Here is a 20,995-nt window from a genome sequence, read left to right on the forward strand (position 1 = left end):
TCAAAATCACCCCTCAGGAAAAAATAAAAAATAAATACATTTCTGTTATAGAAAGTGATAATTGTACACATTCGTTGTCCTGCAAAGCTCAGTTTCACATGAAAAATGACTAAAAGCATGTGCTGTAATGTAACGTTTGCAGCACGGGATGTGTATCATTCATATTTTTAATAGTGGCATGCTTCTGTGTGTGCGAGGACTTAGCCTCGGAGACGAGCAGAGCCCACACACCTAAAGCCATCTTAATGTGAGCACTTTACTGGTCAAGTACATGCACATTTGTGTCAGAGCACAGTGTTTAGTGATTCTTCATATTAACCCTCATTTGTGTAATAAACAAGTTGAGAATCAAAAGACATGCGAAAGAGAAACCATATCAGAGCCAACATACAATATTCCTGCTGCTGAATGTTTCTATTAATTATCTGTTTGATTGATAAAAACGGTCAGCAGCAGGAATATTTAAAAAGGATAAAATCCCTCTCTGCTTTTGACTGAAGGACTTTTGTAGCTGAAGTTTTTTTCTTACTGTGAAGATGCTTAAAGCAGTTTCATATTTTTATTCAATTGCAATTATCTCCCTTATTTAAAGGGAGGAAAATAGCTGCATACATAAAATCAGATTTATTTGCCCTCCTGAATCATTAGCGACCCTTTCCCCTTAATGGAAAGATTTTTTTTCAACACATTTTAATCATAACAGATTTAATAATTCATTTCTAATAACCGATTTCTTTTATCTTTGCTATGATGACAACACATTATATTTTACTAGATATTTTTCAAGATACTAGTATTCAGCTTAAAGTGACATTCAAAGGCTTAATTAATGTAATTAGGCAAGTCATTGTTTAAAAGTAGTTTCTTCTGCAGCCAATCAAAATATATGTTCCTTAAGGGGGCTAATAATAATAATTATTAATAATATTAATATTGACCTTAAGATATGTTTCAAAATATCAAAACCTGCTTTTATTCTAGCCTAAATAAAACAAATAAGCCTTTCTCCAGAAAAAAAATATTATAGGTACAGTAATACCGTGAAAAAGTCCTCTGTCAAACATAATTTGGGAAATATTTATATATAAAAAAAAACAAAATTCACAGAAGGGCGAATAATTTTGACTTAAACTGATAATCGTCATTACAATTATGACCAAAATAATCGTGATTAAGATTTTTGCCATAATCGAGAAGCCCTATAATTTGGTATGGCCCCTAAACGATGTTACAAAATGTAAATGGCCCTTGATAGAAAAAAGGTTTCCCACCCCTGGCCTAGAAAACACACTATATACATGTAATGAATTAATTAAAGTAATCTCAGAAACATAAATGACATTTTTTAAATCAGAAACAATTGTTAGACTAATCCTATTAATTAACTCACATGTATACAGTAGTGTCCAAAGACAACCAAGATAATTTAATAATTATTAGATAATTTTACTTTGGATACATTGCAATATCATAAATACTATAAATACAAACAAGATGAAAGAATACAACAGAGAGGTGAATACACAACAGAACTAGCTACATTCCTGATCGTTCTCTTGAAGTGTTTGCTCTGTGTAGTCACATCTGTCCTCATTCACACTCCCGATTTACTTTGTGAGGGTCATGTGCACCGGAGGCTTCTTGCTGACAACGTGCTCCATTAGAGCATGTTCAGAGGTGTCCAGATTAATCTTGTACTTGGCCAGGATCTTCATAATAGGCCTCAGCTTTAACCACCACTGGCTCTTTGGTATACGGTGTCTGTGGGAAAGACATGAGAGTGTGAAACCATAATAAATTAATGGGTCACAAAATTCATGATGTTTTAAGAGTTATATAAAAGAAGATGATTACTCAAAATCGGTCTCTTCTTTCAATTCAGCTAGAGGCTGTAACACCAGTCCTCTCTTCCTCATGCCTAACACACATGCAGAGTCTGGGGTGTTGGCAAAGATTCGCCCTGTAAAGACAGTCAAGTGAGGATTTTTTTTTTGTGATTTGTATTTAAAGAGAATGTTTGATCAGCTGGTCATTGTAGCAAAATAATAAATATTAAAACCATTGAGAGAAAAAATGATTAGATGATGATTATTGTGCAATTGACTAAACATTACTGTATGGCTTACCACCAAATAAATATATAACCAGACAGGAAATAATTAGGAAAATATAGGAAAACATTCATAGTGTAAAATATTAATAGAATCTGACATTTAAAATATATATTTTTTACTTGTCATTGGCAAAGCTGAATGTTTAGTAGCATTAGATCAGTCTTCAGTGTCATACGATCCTTCAGAAACTACTATAAACTGCTTATTTTGTGCTCAGAACAGTTTTCTATTATCGATGTTAAAAACGGTTGAAAAATTTTGATGTTTTGTAACATTACACTTGTTTTTACTTTTATTAATTAATTAATTAATTAATTCATTCATTCGGCTCAGTTTCCATTTAATAAGTCACCACAACGGAATGACCCACCTACTACTTCAGCATATGTTTTACATAGCGGATGCCCTTCCAGCTGCAACCCAGAACTGGGGAACACGAATACACACTCATTAACACACACTCTCATACATTACTGTTCAGTTCCAGTTTCCTTTATTTTGTCATTCGAAACATTACAATAAATTGTAATGCAGAACAAAATTACGTTACATCAGACACAACACCAGTGTTAACGTCTAACACTATAAAAACCTAACATAATAAAAAAGCTTTTGCAATTTCACAAATAAATAAAAATATAGTTATATATAAAATATAACTCAATAAAAAAAATAAAAAAAAATCACAGAAAGGAATAAATAGATCAAGGGTGCCTGGAGGGCCAGTGTCCAGGAGAGTTTAGCTCCAACCCTAATCAAACACACCTGAACCAGCTAATCAAGCTCTTATTAGATATACTAGAACAGGGGTGTCAAACCTCAGTCCTGGAGGGCCGGTGTTCTCCATATTTTTTAGTTCCAACCCCAATTAAACACATCTGCTTAATAAGCTCTTTCTAGGTATACTAGAAACTTCCAGGCACATGTGTTGAAGGAAGCTGGAGCTAAACTATGCAGGACACAGACCCTCCAGGACAGAGTTTGGACAACCCTGAAATAGATACTCATATTACTGATAATATTGACAATTTGCGCTAGTTTAACTATTTATAGATTTATAATTACATACTAGCTATCAATAGTATTTAAAATATGGTCTTAATCAAAAGTCTCATAATGACAGGATAAAAACGATCACAAAATCACACTGATTTGCTCCTCAGGATTTGGTACCGCCTGCCTGATGGCATGAGCGTGAGCAGACTATGGCCAGGGTGGGTTGGATCCCTTAAAATGCTATTTGCCCTAGACAAATATTCCCTACGGCCAATTTAGTTTATTCAATTCACCTATAGCGCATGTCTTTGGACTGTGGGGGAAACCGGAGCACCCAGAAGAAACCCAACACAGGGAGAACATGAAGACTCCACACAGAAATGCCAACTGGCCCAGTGCCCTTCTTGCTGTGAGGCGACAATGCTAACCACTGAGCCACCATGTCACAGTTTTCGCTTTCAATTTCGATTAATAATGATCGTAATACTTATAATTTGTAAAAATAATTCTGTCTATTTATACATTGATTCAATAAAGACCACTACTATTGACTATAAACATATAAACTGTCTGTCCTAAAGGGATTGTTCACCCAAAAAAATTAAATCTCACTCATTGTTTACTCACACCCAAGAGATTCCAAACCTTTATGAGTTTCTTTCTTCTGTTGAACACAAAAGTAGATATTTTAAGGACTTATGGAAACCGCTAGCCATTAAAAATCCATGGAAGTCAATGGCTACAGGACTTCTTCATTTTATATTCTCATGTTCAACAGAAGAAATGAAGTAGAACAGGTCTGGAACAAGTGGTGGAATAGTGAAGGAATAGGAATGTTTATTTATTAGGTGAACGATCAAACAAACACTGGAACAAAATTGCAAAAACATGAAACCTAGGGTCGTATGAAGCAAGCTTGTTGTAATTGACATAAGTGACATGAAAGTTGCAGAGATTTCAACTTGAACATGCAGAGCATTGCCAGAGCTGACAGCAAATATCAGACTGCATTACTCACCATGTCTATAACAATCCTTCAGTTTTTCTGTCAGCCAGAGAACAGCCTTGGCACCCATTTTGGTAGCAAAGTTTCTATCAAAAGGTGTTGGGGTGCCACCCTGAAAAAAAACAAAAAAAATGGTTATATGACTAAACACTTAAAAACAAAGATGTGCAATATTCCATGCAATTTTATTACATCTAACCTGCTGCATATGGCCAAGGACATTCTTACGGCAGTCAAAAACACCTTTCCCTTCCTCTGAATACAGGTTGAAGATGAAATCGGTGGTGTAGTTGGAATTGCTGTTCTCATTTCTAGAAGACAATATCATTGAAAGGTGTCATTTCTGACAATTCATCTTCAATGCGTATTTGAGTTTCATGATAAATATGATTTTGATAGAAATAATTTTTTAAAGGGATAGTTTTCTAAACCTTTACACGTTTTTTTTCTGATGAACAGAAAAGAAGATTAAAACTTGTAAGCGTTGAGATCCATGGTAGAAAAATCAAATATCATGGAAGTCAATGGTTACAGGTTTTCAGCTTTCTACAATATATATTTGTGTGTGTGTGCGTGTGTGTGTGTGTGTCTTCAACAGAGGAGAGAAACTCAAACAGGTTGAGCAAGCGAGAGTACCTGTAGCACAATATATCGCAATGTATGTATTCGCAATAGTCACATCGCATAGACATGCAATGTTGAGTTGGGATAATAATAAGTCAGAAGTTGAGATTTGTTGAGTTATTGCAGAGTTTAACCTTATTGGAGTGAAATTGTATAATTTGCATGTTTTTAAGGCCTGAGAGAGATTAAAGTATTCAGACATGTTATCTACTGAAAGTTTAATAAAGTATAATCACAAAGTATGCACTGCTTATTTCATTTTTATCTTTGCTTTGCTGTATTTGCTGTAGGATTCACTCTCCTACAGGACCATTCCAATCAATCAAAATGAATACATTTGGTAACCCTTTAGGGACCCATTCTCACTATTAACTAGCTGCTTGATAGCATGGATGTTATTGACTAGTACTTCTATTAGTACTTACAAACTACATATTCTGCATGATCTTATTCTGCATCCCTAACCCAATACCTAAAACAGGGGTTCTCAAAGCGGGGGTCGGGACCCCCCGAGGGGTTGCAGCATAATGACGTGGGGGTTGCCTGGTGATTTCCAAAAATCTATTTATTTTTATTAAACTGTAAGAATTACCATATTTCGTCCATAACCTACTGAAGAAAAAAAAAAAAAGTCGTCTATAGTTACCATATACTATAAAGTTACTATAGTAGCTATTGGGGGCCGTGAGTCACTGGCATTGTCATTTTGGGGGTCGCAAGCTAAAAAGTTTGGGAACCCCAGACCTAAACTACCTTAATACAGTGCTCAGGATATACTGTACACCCTTCACAAATCTATCGTTTGAATTAATATTTTTAATAGGATGCAATATAATATTATATTTGTGCATAAACATTACAGTACTGAGGCCAAATCTGGAGCTAATCTAACAAAATAACTTACAATAATGGTCCAAAAACTAGTACAGCCAAATTTATATGTTATAGAAAAATATTAATTACAAATTTAAAAAAAGAGGAGAGAAGGAATCAAGAGAAGGAAAAAAAATTGAAAAAAAAATTGTTGAAATTTTGTAGGTCGTCATTTTTTTGCAATATTTTGCTGGAATTTAATTGTAATATTTTTCAATGTCTAAATATGTTTGGTAACTAAAATATTATTTAAATAAATAAATCTGTTTAAAAATCTTGTTTTGTTCAAATGCACCAATATACATTGCCTATATTCACTGAGAAATGGATACAAATATTCAATTTCAAAATGGGGTGTACTCAATTATGCTGAGCACTGTAGCTATTAATAAGGAGCAAATTAGGAAAGTCATCCCTAATGATTTAAATAGCAAATTTAATTTAAAACAATGTGTGACTAAATTATTTCCAAATAGTGCTATTTAATCAATTGATAATATTGTACAGATACAGTTTATCAACTCAAAAATGAATGAAACTAAATTAAATGTTAAACGTCAAACCTGAGAATTAGGCCTCTCTTAACAGTGGTTTTCATCTTCTCAACAAGATGTTCCACATTTCTCTATGAACATCAAAATCAAAGAGCTGTTCAGTTTAATATATTGTAAACAATATCAATGAACTCATTCATATTTGTTCTGAGTTTACCTCTAGGTCACGAATGCCAAATTTCTCCTCGAATATGTAAGCAGCATCAGCTCCGGCAGAGAGACCAGACATTGTGGCCAGGTAACCGCAGTATCCTCCCATAGTTTCAATGATGAACACACGTCGCTTAGTTCCTGCTGCCGACTGCTTGATCCTGTCACAGGTCTAGAAGGGATCAACTTCTGAATAAATCCAACTAGACAATAACCTTTAATCTTTACATTGAGAACAATTATTTCCCCACAAATCTGTGCTTTGAGTTCCAAGAAAAGTTCTATACGAATGTAATCAATGTATTACATTTATTTTTAAGTGGGAATGTTGTTGAAATAATAATGAAAAAATGCATAAGACACCACAGACAATTAGAGTCAAATAATTTTCCCAGTTGATTAATCACATTCATTCATTCATTCATTTTCTTTCGGCTAAGGGTTGATTTATCAGAGGTTGCCACAGTGGAATGAACCGCCAACTATTACAGCATATGTTTTTACGCAGATGCCCGTCCAGCAGCAACCCCATACTGGGAAACACCCATACACCCTCACATTCACACACACTCATACACCACGACTAATTTAATTAATCCATTTCAGCTATGGCACATGTTTTTGGACTGTGGGGTAAACCGGATCTCACGAGGGATTTCTAAAATGAAAATGTATGCTCATGCTACAAAAAGAGAACTGTTTGTAGCATGATCATATATTTTCATTTTAGAAAACTTGTGAGCTCCGGTTTACCGCACAGTAAAAAGATTTGAATGAATGAATTTTAATTGGATGAATTAAATTAGCCGTAGTGTACGAGTGAAAAGTTTTACAGGCTTTTTTCAACAGGGTTTGGAAATTTAAATGCGATTTTTTAATCACTTTATAAATCAGAAATAATGTGAACAGCCAAAAAAAAACATTATTTAAAATGATTTATTATTAATAATTAATAATTAATAAGCATTTTATTACTATTATTAAGCATAATAAATCCCTCAGCAAAACTATATATATATATATATATATATATATATATATATATATATATATATATATATATATATATATATATATATATATATATATATATATATATATATATATAAATTAGTCTGATCTATTAACTTTATTGATAGATATGAATTATATGATACATTGATTAATATAAGATATATTATTATATTGAATAATATAATTTATTTAAAAAATATATATAAAAAAATTATTATATATATATATATATATATATATATATATATATATATATATATATATATATATATATATATATATATATAAATAAATATATATAAGTACATCTTTTTATTAAATACTACTATTATTTACTGTGTTTTTTATTATACATGTATTTTATTTCTTATAAATGCTTTATAAATGCTTGGGCAACATTTGTCATGCCAATAAAGTATTGAATTAAATTGAATTGAGAGAGAGAGAGAGAGAGAGAGAGAGAGAGAGAGAGAGAGAGAGAGAGAGAGAATACATAAACTGATTTAATTTTCAATCAGTTATTAAATCATGTATAAATAATATTAATTTTGCATAACAGCATTTGCTAAATGCATAAATATAAATTTAAATGTATGTTTCAAAGACTTAGTCAATAATAAAAATGACATGCACTAATTAAATAATAACAAAAAAAAAATCACTTATTTTAGTACTTTAGCCTATAATAAATAAATAATAAATAATTGACATTTAATAAACTGGCCTATAATACTCATATGTGGTGCATCCCTCAAATAGGCAGTGTGTGTGTGTTGTATGTCTCACCGTGGTGATGGTATTAAGGGCAGTGTCTGCTCCAATGCTGAAGTCTGAGCCGGGCACGTTGTTTGATACAGTAGCAGGAATGATCACCATAGGAATACACAGCTCTTCATACTTTTCTCTGCCTTGAACCATTTCCAGTCCACCTGAAAATGCCTAAAAAAAGAAAAGATAGTGGTTTTATTGTTACCTGAACAGAATGTGGAAATAATAAAACAGACATTTAATGGATAGCTCAACCAAAAAATTAAAAATCATCATTTACTCACCCTGTTCTGTAGAAGATATTTTTAAGAATGTCAAATGCTCTCAAGTGTTGCCAGGTTACAACATTCTTCAAAATATCTTATTTTGTGTTAAAAAAACAAAAACTTTAGAACAAACAAGGCTGAGTAAAAGTTTACAGAATTTTTATATTTGGTTGAACTATCCATTAAAATAATTTCACCAATTCACCTCAAAACCACCGATGATAACCAGAGCGTGAATATTATACTTGGCAATATTCAGGCTGATCTCCTCCATGTATTTTCCAGGCAATAGTCTGCATAAACAGGGGAAAAACACTATTACAGCAGTGTAAATGATGATACAGAAAATGTAGGAGTGATCAGTACCTTTTAGTTCCCAAGTCAGATCCACCTTTCCCTGTCCAATCTCCAACAGTGTTCCAGGTGATAGGCTCAATCTGAAAACATAGTTAGATAAAATATAACAATATGACTGCCTTTCGAATGGTACCACAACAAGTTTACCCAGTAATGAAAATATGCTGTTTATTTATTGTTAAATCACTCTTATCATTATAAATGAAGAATGGCTCAAACTGATTAAAAGTGACAGTAGTATTCTACATACATATTTAGGGAATAGGTCACCCAAAATAAAAATTAAATCATCATTTACTCTCCCTCGTTTCTTTTTAAACCTTTGTGATTTTTTTTCTTTTCTGTTGAACACAAAAGAAGATATTTTAAAGAATGCTGGTTGCTGGCAACCACTGATTTCTATAATAGGAAAAAAGGTTACAATGGTGGTCAATGGGTCCCAGGAAATAGCATTCTTCAAAGGATCTTCTTTTGTGTTCAACAGAAGAAAGAAACACATAAAGGCTTAAAAACACACAAGGGGGTGACGGGGGATGACAGATTCATTTTTGGTCTAACCATCCCTTAAACTGTTTTTCAAATCGGATAATGATAAAAAGTTAGCAGCTGATCAGTATATTAGAGTAATTTATGAAGGATAATGTGAAACTAAACATTGGAGAAATGGAGTCATTTTAAAATACATTAAAACATGAAATGATTTTGAATAGTTAATTTTCAATTGTAATATTATTCACCTTTTTTTCTGTATTTTTATCAAACAAATCCAGCTTTGGTGAGCACGAGAGACTCCAATACAAATAATAAATTAAATAGTCTTACCGATCCCAAAATTTGCAACTCTTAATATCCTTTTGTGTTTCTGTTGTTTACCTTTGCTTGAGCCAGACCCTCAAAGCCATCATGGACCGCCAGCATGTTGTGGCCTTGGATGATGCCGATCCTAACAGCTGCACGCACAGCTGCGTTCATGCCAGCGCAGGGAGCACCCACGTTCAGGATGGCCACATTAATGTTACTCTAATGGGGGAAAAAAGGTGTAAAACATAAAAACACATAATAATAAAAATGAGGTTACATAGATGTGAAATGAGAATAAATGGATGAGTAAGGCTCATTTTTTAATCTCCTGACCTTCTTATCTGGGGGGCGAATATGAGCCAAAAGCTTATATGTGTTCCAGTTATTCTCAAAACTCCTACACATAGACATTTGATTTTGTATCACTGAAGGGTAATACAATTAGCATGAAAACAGACACACAAAAAAGAAATAATAAAGAGTATAATAAAAATATTAAAGAAAAGGTGACGTTTCAATACATACCTTCCTCTGAGCTTTACAGCATCATCGAATCGACCCTCATTCATTGCAATAGTGACATCCTTGGTCTGTATTTTGAAAGAAATAGAGAATTTACAAAATGTATATCCATACATAATCAGTTAAGTTTACTTGAAAATAAAGCATGCAAATCAACAGCTTTAAAAAACAAAAAATAAACAATTTTATTAAAGAACTCATTTTAAAGATAATTATACATCACTTGTATTCAACACAACTTATTTACTGAGGTTGAGCTAATATAATATTAATTCCTCAGTCGTTTTTTACAATTATCTGATCTATTTGTTGTGTATAAAATATGCAAGCTGTATACAGTGTATTTGAAGAGTTCCGATGCAAAAACCTCCAAGTGCCGTCTGAAATTTCCAACGAAAAAGAACATTTTTCTCAGCCTCCTTTGTTTGTGTTGAGATATTTCACTCTAAAGTATAAGAAAATAGTGACATTCTTTGCCATAAGTGATATTACTGAACATACACACAGGAGCCTGATTTAAAAAGAAAAAGGAAGGGAAAAATTGCAAAAGGAAAATTTCAGACGGCATTTAGAGGTTTTTGCATCTAAACTCCTCATGTGTATAATATAGAGTTGAAGTCAAAATTATTAGCCCTCCTGTAAAATTTTTTATCTCTTTCCAATTTTTCCTGAGTGCTGTTTAACAGAGAGATTGAGATCATCTTAAGAGGGCTAATAATATTGACTTTAAAAATTTTTTAAAACTGCTGTAAAGACTGCTTTTATTCCAGGCAAACTTTATGCATTTATTATATCAATATTATTATGAGAAATATTATAAAAAAAATCCCTGCTCTGTAAAACAGCTCTTTAGGGTTTAAGATTTTGGGGATTTGAAGGACTTAAATTTTAGCTGTAGGCCTAATAATTTCACCTACAACTACAGATATAACTATAATATTTAAAAAATAAATAGATACACCTCTTAAGTCTTACTTTCAAACACCACGTCAGAACTAGCAATAACAAAATGTGCTGCTTTATATCTTTCAATACATTTAAACCTTTTAAGACCTTTATTTAAATATTGATTCGAAGACTTTAAAGGTCCAGTGAAGAATGCACTTTCATTCAATGTTTGATGTAAACTGAAAAATTAAGAGAGGGTCGAATATAGAGTAGCTCCTCCCTTTTAAAACAACAGCCAATAGTGTTCGGTTTTTATCACAGCTCCACCAGTGAGAGTGGTTGAGCTCAAACACATCAAATGAAAAGCAAATGAGAAGTGTTTTAAAGGGGATGGGACATGTCAGATACTAGAGAGAATATGATTGGTCACGATTTGATGAGAAACTGCATTCTAAGGTAACGTGAAAACAATCATTAATTCATTTAGGCAAGCACTGCAAGCTTTGGATGTTTATATCAGTTCTATGTTTTCTAAACATACATTTTGTTACTGTTTTGGAGTAGAGTAGCTTATAGACATACTACTTAAAACTAGCATACTGAAACTAACATCTAAAATAATTATTTTAATTCAACGGCACCTTTAAATGATTTAACTACTGTATGTACACACCACTTGTACACACTCCATCAGGGGGAGTCTAACAGCCTGGTTCCCGGTCAGACTGACCACACACGCAGGGGTCTCTGGAGTGGCTTCCAGCAGAGCCATTACAGCCTCCACACCCATCCGACTGCCCTGATGCACAGCAAACACACACACGTACACTTATACAGATACTCATATAAAGAGTCAGATGATATGGTGTGGAAAGTCACAAACTCACTAGCACTCTGTCAAAAGCTGAAGGGGTTCCACCTCTCTGCACGTGTCCAAGAATAGTGGCACGAGTGTCAAAGCCCAGCCTCTTTGTCACCAGCTGTATGACCACAGATAAATGTAATCAAAGTGCACCCACAGGCAGCAGTTACAGCATAATGATAGTGGTAATGGGTGGTTAAGCAAGGGTTGAATTACATCTTTCAGCTGGTCACAGGTGATTGGTTGTCCTTCTTTATTGATGGCTCCCTCAGCCACGATGATCACATTGAGACGAGAACCTGCATTTCTGGTCTGAGGAGAGGAAAAAAATATTAAAATTTACTTTTTTTTTTCAGTGTTTTGTGTTGATTTCCAGTCAAAATGTGCATGAAATCAAATTGGAAAACTGGAATCATGATTATTTCTCTATTTCAACCTGGGAATACTCATCCCGAGGCCTCTAGAGATTATGCAGAGCCATTATGTGATCCAAGATCTGTGAAGAAATTATGCCAAGGTGTCCATAATCCTGGACCAGGCCGTGTCCTGAGCAGATGCTGTGGTGGTCATGGAAGACTGGAGAGCATGAGGTTCTGAAAGACCCCAATGACAGACGAGTCTTCGCATTGACCTCGTGGGCCAGCTTGAACACCCGCCAGTGATCTACTCACACCTGAAGCTTCTCCACAATGGACATCCAGCATTCTCTAGCCTTCAGCACCTAGACTGACTGGTTTCTCTTAAGGTTTTTTATCCTTTACTTTTGTCAATTGGTGAAGTTTTGTTTCTTGGTTTGTGACTTGTGGAGCTGCACATCAATGACTTTGCTCTTCAGTGTTTGGACTTTCAGCAGTAAAAATTAAACCACACTGAACTGAACTAACTAAACTTCAACTCTGAAAACTGGAATGAATTTCAATTTACTAGAACTTCTATGTTAAGCTGTTTGACACAATCTACATTGTAAAAGCGCTATAGAAATAAAGATGAATTGAGTTGAATTATTTTTATTTGTTTTAATTTCTGGACAAACTCTATTCAGAATCAGGTAAAATTGTGTGAAAATGACTATTGCAAAAAATTTGTGAAATTATTTTTCTTGCCTTTTTGATTGTTTTGTTTTTAACTAAGCACAAAATGTATTAAATTCAGATTTATTCATGTTTAAAAACTACTTAAAAAATTTAAACAAAAAGCTTAATAATTAAAACAATTATTCGATATGCAATTCAAAATAGTTTCTTTTCTTGTAAATTTACATACAACATTTAAAGGTTTAGGATTTATTAATTCATTGGTTGGTTTATTCTGCAAAGATAAACACAATTGTTTAAATTTGACCATAAATACATTTAAATCCTATCTGTTGAACTTTTTTTATTTATCAAAAAAAAAAAAAAAAAAAAAACACTAAGAGGCAACTGAATTTAACATTGATGATAATAATAATAATAATAATAATATTAATAAATGGTGCTTCAACATCAAATCAGCATATTACAAGGATTTCTGAAGGATCACGATCACACACACACACACACACACACACACACACACACACACACACACACACACACACACACACAATAACATTAATAATAATAATAAATAATAATAACAATAATATTAATACATAATAATATTAATGAATAATTGTATGATTAAAGTAATTTATCTTCGAATAAATTAATAAGTGAAATAGTTTTCACAAACTAATTTCAAAAGGAGCATGTGATATGATTGATCGTGGCTGGTCTCTCATCCGCAATCATTAATAAACCAATCATTAATAAATCAGATTATTTCAAACTCACAATAAACAGCCCGTCTCACCTTACTCCCCTTTTTCCTCCTTTACCAGGGGGCGCTCTTGAGAACTACCTGATCCCCTTACATGCTCATTAACCAGATGGGAGCCCTGGGCTCAATTATTACCGAGCTCTCTCTACCGAGTTCTCTCTCGGGACAGCATGCCAAACCTGCTCTTGAAACTCTTGAAACATAGCCTTCTTGAACATAAAAGATTTCCTACACAACATTACCAAACTTGTGGTGTTGTATTTCATTAACACTGAACAATGTACAGTATCTTTTCCCATTTTTCTGTACCTCTGTTAGTCTTCTGCACAAGTGCTCCTCCCAGCCATCATCTGGAGGCATCTCTGGAATAAACACCCAGTCGGCACCACATGCAAGAGCAGTAACCAGTGCTAGATAGCTGAAAAACACACAAGGTTGTATTTAACGACTCACAAGAAACACAATCTTGCATAATTAATTAAAAGCAAGATTTTAGAATCAAAACCACATTATTGGAGTGTTAGAGAGACTTTTTTACTTTGGATTTTTTTTTACTTTTGAGTCTTAAGGAGTCCAATACATGCTCTTGTTTTGAAAGCAAACAAGTACAAGCACTTCTTACCCACAGTGTCTGCCCATGACCTCCAGGATAAACGCACGTTGGTGGCTGTGCACGAGGACAGAGGTTAAAATCCTAATTTAGTAACATTACAGAACACTGAAGCTTATTGTCTATGATTGATACGTTGTGCATATTTGTGACCTTTGTGCTGTTGTGGTGATACTGTCCACCACCTCAATGATGCGATGCAGGGCCGAGTCTGTGCCAATAGTCATGTCCGTTCCACAAAAGTCATTGTCTATGGAGCCAACCATACCCACAATATTCAGATGAGATGAAGCTTTGGCCTCTTCCTTGGTGATCTTACCTGTGTGCGCACGGAAAATATTACGTTTCAGGTGAGTATCTTTTCTAAAGTTTGGTCAGCAAGATTTTAGAGACTTTTTTTAAAAGGGGGCTTTTATTATGATTTAATCTTTAGTTATTTTATTTACTCATTGGCAAAACTGTGGCTCAGTGGTTAGCACTGTCGCCTCACAGCAACCAAGTTGCTGGTTTAAGTTTCGACTGGTCCAGCTGGAATTTCTGTGTGAAGTTTGCAGAAAACAGCTGATTGGTCACCTCTAAACTATTAAAAGTGAGATTATAACACAGGCTATTTCTTCACAGTCTCTAATATGTTTCAGCAAAGCAGATCCTCTTTACCTTTGCTGACATGATCTTTCAGCAAGTCACTCCACTCTGTGCGAAATATGTTGGCACCGGTCAGACTGCCATCACCGCCGATTACACAGAGGTTAGTGATGCCTAATTTGACAAGATTGTATGCAGCCTTTAAACGCCCTTCTCTGGTCTGGAAATCCTTACAGCGGGCGCTGCCAATTACTGTCCCACCCTTCAAATGCACAGAAAGAAGACAGACAGTCATGACAAAATAAAGAAAACTTAACATCAAAGAAAAACTAATTTTGGAGGTTGTAATTTGTGCACAAGGAGTATATTTCTTTCAGCATAATTTTTTATTTCAGCATAATAGTGGAAGACATGATTAAACAATTACTCAATATTTTGCAGCTTTTACTCTATTGTAGCTGCAATGTTTGAGCTAGAGGTCGAATAGCACTAAAGCTACTGTACATTTATTTTTATATTGTTTTTTAAAACATTTCAGTAATAATATTGACTAATATGAAAATGTTCACATGATTCATTTACAATACAGTTTGTAAAGTAATTAATTTTGTAAAGTAAGGATTTGCATTGCAAACATTAAAGTTAAAGGTATTATTTTTTTATTTCATATATTAAGTTTATGATACTTTTCCCAGTCATGGGTTGCAGCTGGAAGGGCATCCGCTGTGTAAAACATATGCTGGATAAGTCTGTGGTTCATTCCACTGTGGCGACCCCAGATTAATAAAGGGTTAGTCCCTTTATTAATCTGTAAAGAAAATGAATGAATGAAGTTTATGATACTCCTAAAATCATTCTGCATAAATCTGCAATTTTTTTTACAAAATCATGGGCAGAAATAGTCAAAAATGTCATCAGATTTTATCTGGCCCTAGTCCAGGGATGTCAAACTCAATTCCTGGAGGGCCGCAGCTCTGCACAGTTTAGTTCCAACCCTAATTAAACACACCTGATCAAACTAATTGAGCCATTCAGGTTTGTTTAAAACCTACAGGTAAGTGTGTTGGAGCAGAGTTAGAACTAAACTGTGCAGAACTGCGGCCCTCCAGGAATTGAGTTTGACATCTCTGCCCTAATCATTAATTAAATTCTTGCTCTCCCACTTGTGGACAAAGTGAGATCTAGTATTTGTACATAATTATAGGTTAAAATACAAAAAATACTGTCTTTTTAGAGTAATGACATCATAAAATGACAACAGATATTCAAATTTTGACAAAAACTCAATGTGGTACAGTTGTATTTGAATTGTCAGAATGACTGCTATGGTTATTGTAGTGTAGAAATATGGTATTTCCAATGTTAAATTAATATTTATCAATTGTTAGTTCATAGTTTATTTCATTTGATATATTTCAATGTATTTTGCATGGGGATAAGGAATTTAAACAACTAAAAATTGTCAACCCTAAGAGCCGTCTAAAAGGCCATGCAAACAATGTGTATGAGAGGGAAAGTGCTTATTTGTTTTCTCATAAAAATATTGCACCCTCCTGAGTGTCATGATCACCTGCGATTTAACCCTTATAGATCGCTGGGGAACATTCCAATAGTATCTGGATGCAACCCTTATGATGCAAGCTGAGACTGCATTGCTCAGAGATGCAACGTCGGACACAACTCACTCAATGGAGCTAGTGACGTCACTGTGAGGGGTAGGGTTAGAGGTGGGGTGTAGGTAAACACATCTGAACCCAGTCTGCAGCCAGACCCCTCTCGAACTCATTTACTGTCACACAGACTACAATCCTATCACCACAGGAACTACAAATCCTGTTATGCACCACACACACCTGTTCCAGATTTTCCTTTGATTACACACATACAGCTGGGAGTTGTTCAAAGACTAATTTCACACACTATATGAACTGCGCACATTGATGAGTCTGTTTAAGAGCATCACGTAAGGGTTTTCCTTGCCTTGTTTATCTTGATTCTTTGCCGCCTGTACTGACCTTTTGCCTGTTTTTGACTAAGATTTTGGATGACCTTTTTTGCTCCTTGTTGCTACCTGTTTGACCGTTGACTACCTGACTACTGTTCTTAATAAACTACATGTGGATCCTCACTTCTGTTGTCCCAGCCCCTTAAGTGACACTGAGAAACATTGTTTTGTTTGTCTGTTAAGAATAAAAACACACTAAATCAAATAGTTAAGTGGTCTAGTAAGCTGACTGGGGTGTCTAGCCAATCTGGAGGTTGTGTACACCAGGCAGCTAAAGAGAATTACAAATTCAATTTTAAGTGACAGTGCTCATCCCCTACACCAGGGGTGTCCAAACTCGGTCCAGGAGGGCCGGTGTCCTGCCTAGTTTAGCTCCAACTTCCTTCAACACACCTGCCTGGAAATTTTTGTATACCTAGAAAGAGCTTGGTTAGCTGGTTTCAGTGTACTTAAATGGAGTTGGAACTAAAATATGTAGGACACCGGCCCTCCAGGACTGAGTTTGAGCTCCTTCCTTCTGGTCTCAGGTTTTTAGTATCAAGCTGTAGAACGAAACGATACAAAAATAGTTTCATAACAGCAACCATTAGATATTTAAATAAGGCAACGATTAAAGCAGAGATATTTCTGTGACTTGTAAATTTCACATTTCACATTTTATAGACTGTTTTAAACCTTTATTTGTGTGTGTGTGTGTGTGGGGAGGGGGGTGATTAAAGTGCCCTTTATTTACTTATTTTTTATTATTTCATTTTATTTTTTATTTGTTTATAAACTTTATAAACCAAATTTACTTTCGGGTATAAATAAAGTAACCAAACTAAACCCAGCAAATAACAGATTTTTTTGTGACAAAAGTATTGTGTTCCACTAAGAACATTTATATTTCCTTCAAAAATATATATTTTCTTTTAGCATATTTTCATTTGTAAAACAGTTAAATATACCTAATTCCCATAGGTGCTCTGTACAGTTTATTGCAGTTAACTGATATAACAGATTTTAGCTTACCAGCTGCAGCATCATGGACACACTCTCCCATGTAGCAGGACGGATGTGATCCCCTCCATCAACCAATCCCTGATAGCCCTGCACACAGTCAACAAACATACCTTTAACAACTTTAAAAAGTCTGATTCAGTTGTTACTATTTATAAATGGTGATATTCTAATATACCTCATGGACGAAGAAGACTTTAGCTCCAGTGTAAAGACCAACTCTGACAGTGGCCCTCACAGCTGCATTCATCCCTGCAGTAGACAAGACAACTCTTCCTTAAAAACACTGGTTAATAAATAAAACAACATGAGTCTTGCAGAAGAGTGTTCTAATGGTCTTTTAACTCATCTAATGGTTGGTTTTAAAGATTAAAATTTAGATTTATCTAAAAAAAGCCAAGCAAATGTTAATTCAAGTTTTATGACAGACTCTTCATTTTTATCTGTAGACTCATTGGAGTTGATTTGTCATTTTGTCAATATTTGACAACCTGCTTTTCCCAAATTTCTCCCAAAATCCATCTCATTATAGGCTTACCACAATATTTCAGGGTCAACAAAGAAAGATAACATTGACTGTTCCAAAACAAAAGCTACACACAGGGCTTCTGAGAAAGCGGAGCGAGACGACAATGACATTTCATTACTTAATAAGATTATAAAATGATATGAACAAGAGTGTCTGAGATAACTTAATTCTGTGAACTCCACACTTTAAAAGTTCAAGGTGTTCAGATTATGTTGTGTACAAACGCAAATCAGTGTCTCTAGTTTCAAACAGTGAGCAGCTGTGGAAAAGCCTGCTACTCTCCATAACCTCATGTCATTTCAGAAGAGGTCACCAGAGATAAATTTAGCCGTCAATTATGGAAACGGGAAGACGAGGGAACAAGAGCTACAGGCTAAAGCTAAAGGCTACAAGAGCATTGACCTTAATGAAGCAGAGCGGAAAAAAACAAAAGACTATGGAAGATCTCTCTTTGTGTCAGGACATTTTATTTTATTTTACTCCATCAAATTTTTATTGTGTTGATGGCAGGGCATTTTATTAATTATTTTAGATTTCAATTAAATCAATTACATTTAATTAGAATAATTACATTTTACATTATATAGTACAATGTAGTCACTGAAAATAATATATGTATATATTATTCTTTGATTTAAAAGCCTTTTTGTGACAATACAGCATTAAACAATTACTTGGAATAGATTTAAACCAGGGACATTTAACAACAACTTAAAAAAAAAAAGCATCTTTAAAACTTGAATAACTTTAACAGGATCAGAGATTTTAGCCTTAGGAAATATTACAACTGTACCCAGAAAGCTGCACCACATATACTGTGATCCAATTTTCCAATGAGACTGGGACAAAACAAGAGGCGGATCTGCTTACCCTGGGCATCACCACCTGACGTCAGCACAGCGATGGCCCGTCCGACCCCCATCTTTGTTGGATCCACCTCAGTCGTGTTTATGTTAGCCATGGTTCAGGTATTCCAGAATTTGGCGGCAGATGGGATTGGAAAAGGAGGCAAATGAAAGACGTGCTGCAGCGTCTCTCAGAGCAAAAGGCTGCAGAGGGAAGGGTTTAATAGTACAGTGCTCCAGCAATTTGTGCCCACCCACTGGATTTCATTTCACAAACACAGACACCGCAGTCACACTCTCGACTCAGCTAAATATAATGTGGCAACTCTAATTACACAGCAAAGGTTGCCTGCTTAATAAAAAAAAACATTTGGCATATCTCGAAGTTCTGTAATGTCTTGACATTACTATCTATTTCAGAATTGTCTTAGGGCAATTCTGAAAAACTTTTTGATCCACTTTAAATGTTGATTACTGTATCGATCTACAAGCATTTATCTTTGTATCTAAATTTAGAGGAGGTCATACATTAGAGAGAAATTGAATACTTTAAAGAATATTTTAAAGCTACGTATATGAAGAGTTCAGATGCATAACCTCCAGGTGCCATTTCAACATTTCTTCTAAATTAAGCACTTTTCTCACACTCTTGTGTGTAGGCTTAGTATTTTAATGGTGTAATTTTCACTGCCTTTAATGTGAAATAACTGAACAAAAACATAGAAGGTTAGGAAAATGCACATTCTAGAAGAACATTTCAAGCAGCACTAGAGGTTTTTGCATCAGAACTCTTAATATAAGCAGAAGCACAGTATAAAAACTTAAATGACATAACAACATTGATCAAAATAACAGAACACTGTCAGATATCTCCCAGTTATTGGTGTTAATCTGGCATCAATTACTGAATTTTCTGACAAACTCTGTTTTACTGATAGCCAGTTCTCACTGACTTTACAAGATAGTGAGCCGTTCTAAAGAACATAAAGCGCTCTGACAGCAGGTCATGCAGATAAAGGTCAAAGAATTGAGCCTTTCAGCTGTAGCAAAAGAAAATGCTGATTCTAAATCTATAACTTCTAGAATTTATTTCATTTTTACAATGTTACGGATTTAAGTCTCTCAAAAACTACACACATAGCAAAATTTCTCTGGCCCAAACAATCAGGTTTTGCTTGGCCCACATGCCGCAGCGAATTACAATACATGACTGGAGTAAGTCTGGGTTCCAGACAGGGGCCAAACATGAACCATATCTGAGTCAAGTCTCAGCCAAGTTAATATCTCATAACTGGGCCAGATAGGTTGGTGTGTCACGATTGACGCATTTTAAGCACACTGGCATGCTTTTTCTCAAAGCGACCTGATTGCTAGAATTTTTTTTTACTCAAAAATTATTAATGTATTTTAATTAATAATATATATATTTATGTATAATGCAATATATTAATGTATTTTACATGTGGGTCAACGCAGGCCAAACTTACATGGCTCACATATCAATTTTTAAAATCTGGGCCAAATACTACATTTTACATATGACCCAAATCTTCTGCCAAGCCTTGGGCCATGTTTGGCTCACATGCTGTATGCCATTACTGAATGAATGCCTCCTGGCTGTGCCAGCTATATGCCAAATCTGGAACTGAATTCTTTGCTACCCAAGTAGTTCTAAATCTCCCAAAAAGGCTGGACACCAAAGACACAAATATGCAAAAGGACAGTATAATGCAGAGAATCACTTTGTTCAGTGGGTTCAACACTGCAGTTGGAGTTGTTCTCCAGATTGGTGCTGAACAAGATCTCAACAAACTTCTGAGAATTTGG

General features: G+C 34.6%; 1 protein-coding gene across 1 annotated transcript; it reads right to left on the reverse strand.

Annotated features, from left to right (window-relative positions):
* Positions 1-1,405: 1,405 nt before the first annotated feature.
* pfkma (phosphofructokinase, muscle a) lies at positions 1,406-19,372 on the reverse strand. The gene is made up of 22 exons (NM_001004575.2): positions 19,194-19,372; positions 17,973-18,046; positions 17,807-17,884; positions 14,863-15,052; positions 14,359-14,524; positions 14,218-14,262; positions 13,905-14,013; positions 12,012-12,107; positions 11,821-11,913; positions 11,607-11,732; positions 10,049-10,113; positions 9,857-9,920; positions 9,596-9,742; positions 8,732-8,802; positions 8,571-8,658; positions 8,118-8,270; positions 6,325-6,489; positions 6,177-6,238; positions 4,316-4,427; positions 4,129-4,228; positions 1,855-1,960; positions 1,406-1,761 (listed from the first exon to the last, which is right to left on the reverse strand). The coding sequence occupies exons 1-22, from the start codon at positions 19,282-19,284 to the stop codon at positions 1,608-1,610; spliced, it is 2,355 nt and encodes a 784-aa protein (NP_001004575.1). The 5' UTR covers positions 19,285-19,372; the 3' UTR covers positions 1,406-1,607.
* Positions 19,373-20,995: the final 1,623 nt, after the last annotated feature.

The sequence above is a fragment of the Danio rerio genome, chromosome 23 (genome assembly GCF_049306965.1).
Source record: "Danio rerio strain Tuebingen ecotype United States chromosome 23, GRCz12tu, whole genome shotgun sequence".
NCBI classification, from domain to species: Eukaryota; Metazoa; Chordata; class Actinopteri; order Cypriniformes; family Danionidae; genus Danio; species Danio rerio.